Below are 12,367 nucleotides of genomic sequence, written 5' to 3' on the forward strand. Positions count from 1 at the left end.
TCAGTATGGCCACTAAGCATGAACACCTTTTCAGTATGTCCATTTCTGGATCTTGCCCCTTCTCAGGTTGTTCCTGTTCTGAGTCATGCCTCCTCTGTCAACTGCCCCTGTTAATTGACCAACCCCTAGATGCAAGGTGATTCCTGTTCCATCAGTATATAAAGAGGCACTAATGTGTCACAACTGCTCTGGATTGCTCATGTTGTCTGATTATTTGCCCCTGCTCCTCCTTTAGCACTGCTCCAGTCCTCCTAACTCCAGCTTTGCTCCATTTTTTCCACCTTTACTGCAGTCCTGCCAGTTCTGCCCCAGTCCCGCCAGCTCCAGTTCTGCTGCCTCCAGCTATGTTCCAGTCCTTGTCTTAACTCAGACACACCTTTAGTCGTGCAGGAACCATTCTATATTTGGGGCCTAACATACTGGATGTTTTTGTGCCTTTGAGGTTTTTTTCTCCCAGTGCTGGCAGGAAATAGTTTCCAGACAGCATCTCATGGTAAACTTTGTTACTTCCAGGAGACAATGAGGCTACCAGAACAGGTCGCCCTTTTCTTACAGCCTCCAAGCAATAAAGTGAAGGACCAACCCATATGGCCAGCCATTGATATGACCAAAAATGCGAAAACAACAAGGTGATGGATGGAATGCTTGAATTAATCTCAGCCACTGGCAATTGCTTGGGCTGCATCCTTCAGCATAGGTATAGCTTGGTTTCAGTGGCACAGTAAGCCCGGGGCCCCCGTCGGGCATACTCGGCGCACTAAGGGGGGCAAATGCAAAAACAGCAAGGTGATGGGTGGAATGCTTGAATTAATCTCAGCTATTGGTGGTCGCTTGGGCCATATCCCAAATCCATTGTGTTTTGCCCACTGTGTCACCTCAGTTTGGACCCAACCATATGCAAATCAGCCTTGACCCTTCTCCTCATGGGAACAGTTCAGCCCGAACTGCCAAGACAGGTGTAGGAGGCTGGACTGGCTTGTAGTGAGTACCAAGGGGTACTTACACCTTGCACCAGGCCCAGTTATCCCTTATTAGTGTATAGGGTGTCTAGCAGCTTAGGCTGATAGATAATGGTAGCTTAGCAGAGCAGCTTAGGCTGAACTAGGAGACGAGTGAAGCTCCTACAGTACCACTAGTGTCATATGCACAATATCATAAGAAAACACAATACACAGATATACTAAAAATAAAGGTACTTTATTTTTATGACAATATACCAAAAGTATCTCAGTGAGTACCCTCAGTATGAGGATAGCAAATATACACAAGATATATGTACACAATACCAAAATATGCAGTAATAGTATTAGAAAACAGTGCAAACAATGTATAGTTACAGTAGGATGCAATGGGGACACATAGGGATAGGGGCAACACAAACCATATACTCCAAAAGTGGAATGCGAACCACGAATGGACCCCAAACCTATGTGACCTTGTAGAGGGTCGCTGGGACTGTAAGAAAACAGTTAGGGTTAGAAAAATAGCCCACCCCAAGACCCTGAAAAGTGAGTGCAAAGTGCACTAAAGTTCCCCAAAGGACATAGAAGTCGTGATAGGGGAATTCTGCAGGAAAGACACAAATCAGCAATGCAACAACGATGAATTTCCAAACGAGGGTACCTGTGGAACAAGGGGACCAAGTCCAAAAGTCACAAGCAAGTCGGAGATGGGCAGATGCCCAGGAAATGCCAGCTGTGGGTGCAAAGAAGCTGCTACTGGACAGTAGAAGCTGAAGATTCTGCAGGAACGACAAGGGCTAGGAACTTCCCGTTTGGAGGACGGATCCCTCACGCCGTGGAGAGTCGTGCAGAAGTGTTTTCCTGAAGAAAGACCGCCAACAAGCCTTGCTAGCTGCAAATCGTGCGGTTACGGTTTTTGGATGCTGCTGGGGCCCAGGAGGGACCAGGATGTCGCCAATTGCGTCTGGGGACAGAGGGGGCGTCGAGCAAGACAAGGAGCCCTCTCAGAAGCAGGCAGCACCCGCAGAAGTGCCGGAACAGGCACTACGAAGTGGAGTGAAACGGTGCTCACCCAAAGTTGCACAAAGGAGTCCCACGCCGCCGGAGGACAACTTAGGCGGTCGTGCAATGCAGGTTAGAGTGCCGTGGACCCAGGCTGGACTGTGCACAAAGGATTTCCGCCAGAAGTGCATGGAGGCCGGAGTAGCTGCAAAAGTCGCGGTTCCCAGCAATGCAGTCTGGCGTGGGGAGGCAAGGACTTACCTCCACCAAACTTGGACTGAAGAGTCACTGGACTGTGGGAGTCACTTGGACAGAGTTGCTGGATTCAAGGGACCTCGCTCGTCGTGCTGAGAGGAGACCCAGGGTACCGGTGATTCAGTTCTTTGGTGCCTGCGGTTGCAGGGGGACGATTCCGTTGACCCACTGGAGATTTCTTCGGAGCTTCTAGTGCAGAGAGGAGGCAGACTACCCCCACAGCATGCACCACCAGGAAAGCAGTCGAGAAGGCGGCAGGATCAGCGTTACAGAGTTGCAGTAGTCGTCTTTGCTACTTTGTTGCAGTTTTGCAGGCTTCCAGCGCGGTCAGCAGTCAATTCCTTGGCAGAAGGTGAAGAGAGAGATGCAGAGGAACTCGGATGAGCTCTTGCATTCGTTATCTAAGGAATCCCCAAAGACAGAGACCCTAAATAGCCAGAAAAGAGGGTTTGGCTACTTAGGAGAGAGGATAGGCTAGCAACACCTGAAGGAGCCTATCAGAAGGAGTCTCTGACGTCACCTGCTGGCACTGGCCACTCAGAGCAGTCCAGTGTGTCAGCAGCACCTCTGTTTCCAAGATGGCAGAGGTCTGGAGCACACTGGAGGAGCTCTGGGCACCTCCCAGGGGAGGTGCAGGTCAGGGGAGTGGTCACTCCCCTTTCCTTTGTCCAGTTTCGCGCCAGAGCAGGGCTGAGGGGTCCCTGAACCGGTGTAGACTGGCTTATGCAGAAATGGGCACCATCTGTGCCCATGAAAGCATTTCCAGAGGCTGGGGGAGGCTACTCCTCCCCAGCCCTAACACCATTTTCCAAAGGGAGAGGGTGTAACACCCTCTCTCTGAGGAAGTCCTTTGTTCTGCCTTCCTGGGCCAAGCCTGGCTGGACCCCAGGAGGGCAGAAACCTGTCTGAGGGGTTGGCAGCAGCAGCAGCTGCAGTGAAACCCCGGGAAAGGCAGTTTGGCAGTACCCAGGTCTGAGCTACAGACCTGTGGGATCATGGGATTGTGCCAACTATGCCAGGATGGCATAGAGGGGGCAATTCCATGATCATAGATATGTTACATGGCCATATTCGGAGTTACCATTGTGAAGCTACATATAGGTAGTGACCTATATGTAGTGCACGCGTGTAATGGTGTCCCCGCACTCACAAAGTCCGGGGAATTGGCCCTGAACAAAGTGGGGGCACCTTGGCTAGTGCCAGGGTGCCCACACACTAAGTAACTTAGCACCCAACCTTTACCAGGTAAAGGTTAGACATATAGGTGACTTATAAGTTACTTAAGTGCAGTGTAAAATGGCTGTGAAATAACGTGGACGTTATTTCACTCAGGCTGCAGTGGCAGGCCTGTGTAAGAATTGTCAGAGCTCCCTATGGGTGGCAAAAGAAATGCTGCAGCCCATAGGGATCTCCTGGAACCCCAATACCCTGGGTACCTCAGTACCATATACTAGGGAATTATAAGGGTGTTCTAGTATGCCAATGTAAATTGGTAAAATTGGTCACTAGCCTGTTAGTGACAATTTGAAAGAAATGAGAGAGCATAACCACTGAGGTTCTGGATAGCAGAGCCTCAGTGAGACAGTTAGTCATAACACAGGTAACACATTCAGGCACACTTATGAGCACTGGGGCCCTGGCTGGCAGGGTCCCAGTGACACATACAACTAAAACAACATATATACAGTGAAAAATGGGGGTAACATGCCAGGCAAGATGGTACTTTCCTACAACAGGTCCTCTCTGAACCGGAACACAAGCAACCTAGGACCAGTTTCGTCTGAGTTAGAGCTCTTCAGCCAGGTGTAACTTGGTTCCAGTGGCACAGCGAGCCTAGGGCCCATGTCTGGGCCTACCCGGTGCACTTAGGGCGGCAAATGTTTAAACAACCAGGTAATGAATGGAATGCTTGAATTAGTCTCAGCCATTAGCAGTCGTTCAGGCTGCATCCCAATCCATCGTTTTGTGCCCACCATGTCACCTCAGTTTGGACCCAGCCATATGCAAATCATCCTTGACCCTGCTCCTCAGGGGAACAGTCTAGCCTGAACTGCCAGGCCAAGTCCTCCCTGAACTGGAACACAAGAAACCTAGAGCCGGTATCGCTCTGGTTAGGGGTCTTCAGCCAGGTATAGCTTGCTTCCAGTGGCACAGTAGCCCCTTGCTCACAATGCCACTGGAAAAAAACTACTTTGGGGTAAAATAAATGCATATCTGTGCTCACCAGATGAACTGATTGGTCCAGTTATTAAACCACTTGTTATTTCTTCCTAAACCTTTCAATGACCCTATCAAAGTATTCAATTATCCTTTTTTTATTAAACTCTTTTTATTAGATTTCAGTTTCACCATACTGAATTACTGTCCCTCATCCTGTGTAGCTGTGAGGGACTGTAAAATATGCATTGTAAGTATTTAAACTGGATGAGACGAAGTTTCGCAGAAATTGACAATGCCCTATCGGCCCTTTTGGCCTCCACCAAGTCATCCTCATGCAAGTGTTAAACCGCCATGCTTGTTTCAAAGCCTGTTAGATATTACTTCATCCCGAATTTATATACCATCCTCTTCCTAGCTTTTAATTGGAAGTACAGCTGATACGTTATAGTAAGCAAAAGTTAGAATGTCAGTTCACCTCTATTTTACGCATTACGGCAATGTCTTACCCTGTCGAGCACAAGAGATGCATTACACGCAAGGGTGTTTTTCTGCCTTCTGGATTCATGAATCCTCCTCAGTATTGTTTGTTACGCTACTCATAAAAAACTTGAGGTACACAAACCATGGCCTCACAAAGGGGTCACAAAAATATTTCAGAGCTGAAGTCAGTTACATTAAAGACTTTTGTATATTTTCATTGGCGCATCAATTATGAATTTGCTACTGTATTGAGTTTTCTATGGCAAGAGGTTTTTATAATTTATTCTTTACTCTACTGTTACCAGGACTCACCTTTCACAAATGCAGGAATGGGGTCCAACCTGAACCTTCTGGGCGAGATAGAATGTGATGCAAGCATAATGGATGGGAATTCCTTAAATTTTGGAGCTGTTGGTGCAATGAGTGGTATGTTATATAAACGTGGATCGTTGAATGTATATTTGTTGCCTGCATGCAGTTTTGTGTCGCTTGAGTTGAATATTAATGAGTCCTACTTAATCATTGTCGATTGCTTTCTTTTACTGGGCACTAGTTACTGATGAAAGCCGCCCAACAATTTTCTTAGCCACATTATATGTAGTACCATTTTGACCAATGCACCCAATACAGTGTTGTTAAACTAAAACATAATTCATTCATTGTTTTTAACACAAAAATATTGTGAAATTGAAAGGCATGAGGAATTCGTCCTACGTGGACAAATACAATGTATTTATAGCTTTTTAACTCCACCTCTGACACTTCAAATTATTGTATTATAAAAAATGTCCTAGCTATCGTAACAAAGTTTCAATCCCATTAAGGACACGGAGGCGAGGATTAGGCTGTCTCTTTTCACTTTATTTTTAATCCAGCAGCCTTTAATAAACATACAAAAGGATCAACATTGAGAAAAACTACAAGTCCCATGAATCCTTTAGCAGGAGGCCCTCCAATCCACGAACACCGTCCCTTTCAAGAGCCTCTCCTGGCGTTCGTTCCTCCTGTTTTTTCCTGCATCCTCAGCCGAAGTCCCTTGGATCAATCCTGTTTGCTAGACTACGTTCCTAAAATCGAAAAACAAGTTAATGTTTCTCTTCCAAAAGAACACCAGCTCATCATAATGGTAATCAACGTTGCACAAGATCACTTGCTTCTTATTACCATAATAATAAAACCTCTATTCTAGTGCAGCTTGATTAGTCCTTTTATTTTGGACACTGAGATGCATGAAATATATATATATATGTTTGATGGCATGTGTAGCTGCAGATACACATGCTGTGCATTATCCTGCTATCTAGTGTTGGGCTCGGAGTGTTACAAGTTGTTTTTCTTCGAAGAAGTCTTTTCGAGTCACGAGACCGAGGGACTCCTCCCTTTCGGCTCCATTGCGCATGGGCGTCGACTCCATCTTAGATTGTTTTCTTTCCGCCATCGGGTTCGGACGTGTTCCTCTTCGCTCCGTATTTCGAATTGGGAAAGTTAGCTAATTATCGAAAATTCGACAGTATTGTTCGCGCTCGGTACCGGTTTAGTGTTAGGATATCGACACTGATAGAAGAAGCGCTCCGGCGGCCCTACGGGGCTTCCGCTCTTCAGCAGGGCCTAGTCGGCCCGACCGCGTCCATCGACGAAACTAATGGACCGGACCCCCTTCCGCTTCTGCCCGAATTGCCACGCGAAGTATCCTTATACAGACCAACACTTGGTCTGTAACCTGTGTCTATCACCGGAACACAGGGAGGATACCTGTGAGGCCTGCCGGGCATTTCGATCGAAAAAGACCCTACGCGATCGAAGAGCCAGAAGACTGCAAATGGCGTCGACACCTACAGAACAGATCGACGTCGAGGAGGAGGAAAGAATCTCCATACAAGGGATGGACTCTGACGACTCCGAAAGTGAGCTACCGACGACAACTCAGAAAACTGTGAGTAAAACTGCCCCGTCCAAGACTCACTCCAAGATCATAAAGGCCAAGGGGATGCCACCGCCAACAGGCCATGGCTTTACCCATCGAAAACACGGTGACCAACCATCGGCACCGAAAAAGGCCTCACAACTGCCGAAAACATCCGACTCTGGTCGAGATTCCGGCTCCGAACGATCTCGACACCGAGAATTCGACATACCCAAAGTAAAGAAAGTTGTTTTGGAACCGAAAAAGACTGTTTCCAAGCCGAAAGTAGGCTCTTACACGGAAGAGCACGGACTTTCCAGCCAAATGCAACAACATAGATTTGAGCAGGAAATAAGTATGGGGGAAACAGACCATACTCAAAGGAGACTGCACATCCAGAAAGAGACTGGCAACATTCAAACTCTTCCTCCACTTAAAAAAAAGCTGGCATTTCAAGGGTCAGAAATGCAGCCAAAGCAAAGGTGGCTAGAGACAAAACACCACCACCAAGGTTTTCGCCACAGCCTTCTCCACTACATTCGCCACAGCTGTCCCCAGTAACAACACCCCCAATGCAGTCCCCAACACATACGGGGATGACGCAGGATGACCCGGATGCATGGGACTTGTATGATGCACCGGTCTCCGATAACAGTCCAGATTGTTACCCGGGAAGGCCGTCACCTCCAGAGGACAGCACTGCATACACGCACGTGTTATCAAGAGCAGCTACATTCCACAATGTAGCAATGCATTCAGAAGCCAATAGAGGATGACTTCCTATTTAGCACCTTGGCATCCACCCACAGTTCCTACCAAAGTCTGCCAATGCTCCCAGGCATGCTCAAGCACGCAAAAGAAGTCTTCCAGGACCCAGTGAAAGGCAGAGCTTATCACGCCTAGGGTGGAGAAAAAATACAAACCTCCCCCAACAGACCCTGTGTTTATAACACAGCAACTGACACCAGATTTGGTGGTCGTGGGAGCAGCAAGGAAGAGGGCAAACTCCCAATCATCAGGAGACGCACCACCGCCTGACAAGGAAAGTCGGAAGTTCGATGCTGCGGGCAAACGAGTGGCAGCCAAAGCAGCCAATCAATGGCGAATTGCCAACTCGCTATCTATACTGGCTCGCTACGACAGGGCACACTGGGACGAGATGCAACATATAATATAGCACTTGCCCAAGGAACACCAGAAACGTGCCCAACAGGTTGTTGAAGAAGGACAAGCAATTTCCAACAACCAGATAAGGTCTGCACTGAACTCAGCAGACACAGCAGCACGGACAGTGAACACTGCGGTAACCATTCGCAGGCATGCATGGTTACAGAGCTCAGGTTTTAAACCGGAAATCCAGCAAGCTGTGTTAAATATGCAGTTTAACCAGGAACAATTGTTTGGGCCGGAGGTGGACATGGCAATTGAGAAACTAAAAAAGGACACAGACACGGCCAAAGCCATGGGCGCGCTCTACTCCCCACAAAGCAGAGGCACTTTTAGAAGGCCACAGTTTAGAGGGAGGTTTCGTACCTAAACCCCAGAGCCTTCCACCTCACAAGCCAGACCCACCTATCAGAGGCAGTACCAGAGAGGAGGGTTTCGAGGCTCTTACAGGGGTGGTCAATTCCCAGGAGCAAGGAGAAAATTCCAAAGCCCTAAAACAACTCCAGCCAAACAGTGACTTCAATGTCACAAACCCCCAACACATAACACCAGTAGGGGGGGGCGACTTACTGCATACTACAAAAACTGGACAAACATAACTACGGACGCACGGGTCCTAGCCATTATCCAACATGGTTATTGCATAGAATTCATAAATTTCCCACCAGATGTGCCCCCAAGAGCACACAATATGTCCAAACAACACTTAGACCTGTTACAACTAGAGGTCCAAGCATTGTTACAAAAACAAGCAATAGAATTAGTACCCAACCATCAAAAAGGAACAGGTGTCTTTGGAATTATTTCCTAATTCCAAAGAAAGACAAAACGTTGAGACCCATATTAGACCTTATGACGCTGAATCTCTACATCAAATCAGATCACTTCCACATGGTAACACTTCAAGACGTGATTCCCTTGCTCAAAAAACAGGACTACATGTCAACGTTAGATCTCAAAGATGCATATTTCCACATACCCATACATCCTTCGCACAGGAAATACTTAAGGTTTGTAATCCACGGCATGCATTATCAATTCAAGGTGCTACCGTTCGGGATAACAACAGCCCCAAGGGTATTCACAAAATGCCTTGCTGTAGTAGCCGCTCATATAAGGAGACAGCACATGCACGTATTCCCATATTTAGACGATTGGTTAATAAAAACCAGCACTCAGCAAAAGTGTCTTCTTCACACGCAATACGTAATAGAAACTACACAAACTAGGGTTTTCTATAATTTACCAAACATCACATCTACAACCATCCCAGATACAACAATACTTGGGAGCAACACTCAATACACAAAAAGCGATTGCCACTCCAAGTCCGCAAAGGGTACAAGCGTTCCAAAATATAGCATTAAACATGCAGCCAAACCAACACTACTAAGTGAGGTTTGTAATGAAACTTCTAGGCATGATGTCTTCATGCATAGCCATTGTCCCAAACGCAAGACTACACATGCGGCCCTTACAACAGTGCCTAGCAAAACAATGGACACAAGCACAGGGTCAACTCCAAGATCTAGTGTTGGTAGACCGCCAGACACACTTCTCGTTTCAATGGTGGAACCCTATAAATTTAAACCAAGGGCGGCCATTCCAAGACCCAGTGCCTCAATACGTGATCACAACAGATGCTTCCATGATGGGGTGGGGAACACACCTCAACAAGCACAGCATACAGGGACAATGGGATAATCAACAAAAACAACTGCACATAAATCATTTAGAACTGTTGGCAGTGTTTCTAGCATTAAAAGCATTTCAACCACTGATAGCCCACAAACACATTCTTGTCAAAACCGACATGACGACAATGTATTACCTCAACAAACAAGGAGGGACACACTCGTCACAACTGTGTCTCTTAGCACAGAAAATTTGGCATTGGGCAATTTACAATCACATTCGCCTAATAGCACAATACATCCCAGGCATTCAAAACCAGTTAGCCGACAATCTCAGTCGAGATCATCAACAAACACAGGAATGGGAAATTCATCCCCAGATCCTACAAGATTACTTTCTACGCTGGGGAACACCAAAAATAGACCTATTCGCAACAAAAGAAAACGCAAAATGCCAAAACTTCGCGTTCAGGTACCCACACCCTCAGTCCAAGGGCAATGCGTTATGGATCAGTTGGTCAGGGATATTTGCTTACGCTTTTCCCCCTCTCCCACTCATTCCTTATCTGGTAAACAAACTGAGTCAAAACAGACTCAAACTAATACTCATAGCACCAACTTGGGCTCGCCAACCGTGGTACACAACACTGCTGGACCTATCAGTAGTACCTCACATCAAATAACCAAACAGGCCAGATCTGTTAACTCAACACAAAACAGATCAGACACCCAAATCCAGCATCGCTCAATCCAGCAATCTGGCTCCTGAAGTCTTAGAATTTGGACACTTAGACCTTACACAGGAATGTATGGAGGTCATTAAACAAGCTAGGAAACCTACTACAAGACATTGTTATGCAAACAAATGGAAAAGATTTGTTTACTACTGCCCCAATAATCAAATTCAACCACTACATGCTTCCGCAAAGAACATTGTAAGTTACTTATTACACTTACAAAAGTCTAAACTAGCATTCTCTTCTATTAAAATACATCTCACAGCAATATCTGCCTATCTGCAGATTACACATTCAACATTGCTTTTTAGAATCCCAGTTATCAAAGCATTTATGGAGGGATTAAAGAGAATCATACCACTGAGAACACTACCAGTACCTTCGTGGAACCTTAATATTGTATTAACATGACTCATGGGACCACCATTTGAACCCATGCACTCTTGTGAAATGCAATACTTAACTTGGAAGGTAGCCTTCCTAATAGCTATCACATCTCTTAGAAGAGTAAGTGAGATACAAGCATTCACTATACAAGAACCCTTTATACAAATACATAAACATAAAGTGGTTCTCCGTACAAATCCCAAATTCTTACCAAAGGTTATATCACCATTCCACCTAAACCAAACATTGGAACTCAGTCTTCTTTCCACAACCAGACTCAGTAGCCGAAAGAGCCTTACATATATTAGACATAAAAAGAGCACTAATGTATTATATTGACAGAACAAAACAGTTTCGCAAAACAAAACAATTGTTTGTAGCCTTCCAAAAACCTCATGCAGGAAATCCTATATCCAAGCAAGGCATTGCCAGATGGATAGTGAAATGTATTCAAACTTGCTATATTAAAGCAAAAAGAGATCTACCTATTACACCAAGAGCGCATTCCACTAGGAAAAAAGGCGCCACAATGGCTTTTCTAGGAAATATACCTCTGACAGAAATTTGTAAGGCAGCCACATGGTCTACGCCTCATACATTCACAAAACATTACTGTGTAGATGTGTTAACAACACAACAAGCCACAGTAGAACAGGCTGTATTACGAACATTATTTCAAACAACTTGAACTCCTACAGGCTAAGCCACAGCTTTTGGGGAGATTACTGCTTATTAGTCTATGCACAGCATGTGTATCTGCAGCTACACATGCCATTGAACGGAAAATGTCACTTACCCAGTGTATATCTGTTCGTGGCATGAGACGCTGCAGATTCACATGCGCCCTCCCACCTCCCCGGGAGCCTGTAGCCGTTATAAGTTGAATGAAAATTGTAAATTTGTAAATAAATACTATTTTAATACACATTATGTACATACATACTTACTCCATTGCATGGGCACTTTTAGTATATTCACAACTCCTACCTCACCCTCTGCGGGTAAAACAATCTAAGAGGGAGTCGACGTCCATGCGCAATGGAGCAGAAAGGGAGGAGTCCCTCGGTCTCGTGACTCGAAAAGACTTCTTCGAAGAAAAACAACTTGTAACACTCTGAGCCCAACACTAGATGGCAGGATAATGCACAGCATGTGAATCTGCAGCGTCTCATGCCACGAACAGATGTACACTGGGTAAGTGACATTTTCCATATATGTATATATATATATATATGTATATGTGTATAATTACAGATAACTTGAATACGTAAAGGAATGAGGACTCCTATCCTCTTTTGGGTGGGTTTTAAACATAGCTCGGGAGGGACTAATTCTCGCCTCTACGTCCTTAATAGAATTGGAACTTTCTGTTACAATAGCTAGGAAATGTTTCATTCTTTGGCAGGACTGAAGGCGAAGATTAGGCCGGCTTAAAGCATATCTGTAGCCAACGTTGCCAGATTCTGCACTGGCTTAAAGCAGAATCTCTTAAAGATAGAGTCAGAGGACCAATCCGCCGCTTGAGAATATCCTCCAGGTGGGCCCTTAAGGAGAAAGCCTTTGAGGCCATAGCCCCTCTTACAGAACGGGCTCCAAAAATTGAGGTATCAATCCCTGCTTCCTGCAATACCCACCTAACCCATCGAGCAATGGTGGGGGAAGATACTGCTTTGTGTGGTT

General features: G+C 45.8%; 1 protein-coding gene across 2 annotated transcripts in view; it reads left to right on the top strand.

The window, feature by feature from the left end:
- TASP1 (taspase 1) overlaps positions 1-12,367 on the top strand; it is a 628,686-nt gene that overhangs the window by 187,035 nt on the left and 429,284 nt on the right. For both annotated transcript variants that reach the window (XM_069234107.1, XM_069234108.1), the window contains one exon: positions 5,165-5,285. In XM_069234107.1, coding sequence (XP_069090208.1) covers positions 5,165-5,285 — 121 coding nt within the window. The remainder of the gene's footprint in view (positions 1-5,164; positions 5,286-12,367) is intronic.

Source organism: Pleurodeles waltl, chromosome 5 (genome assembly GCF_031143425.1).
Source record: "Pleurodeles waltl isolate 20211129_DDA chromosome 5, aPleWal1.hap1.20221129, whole genome shotgun sequence".
Classification (NCBI taxonomy): Eukaryota; Metazoa; Chordata; class Amphibia; order Caudata; family Salamandridae; genus Pleurodeles; species Pleurodeles waltl.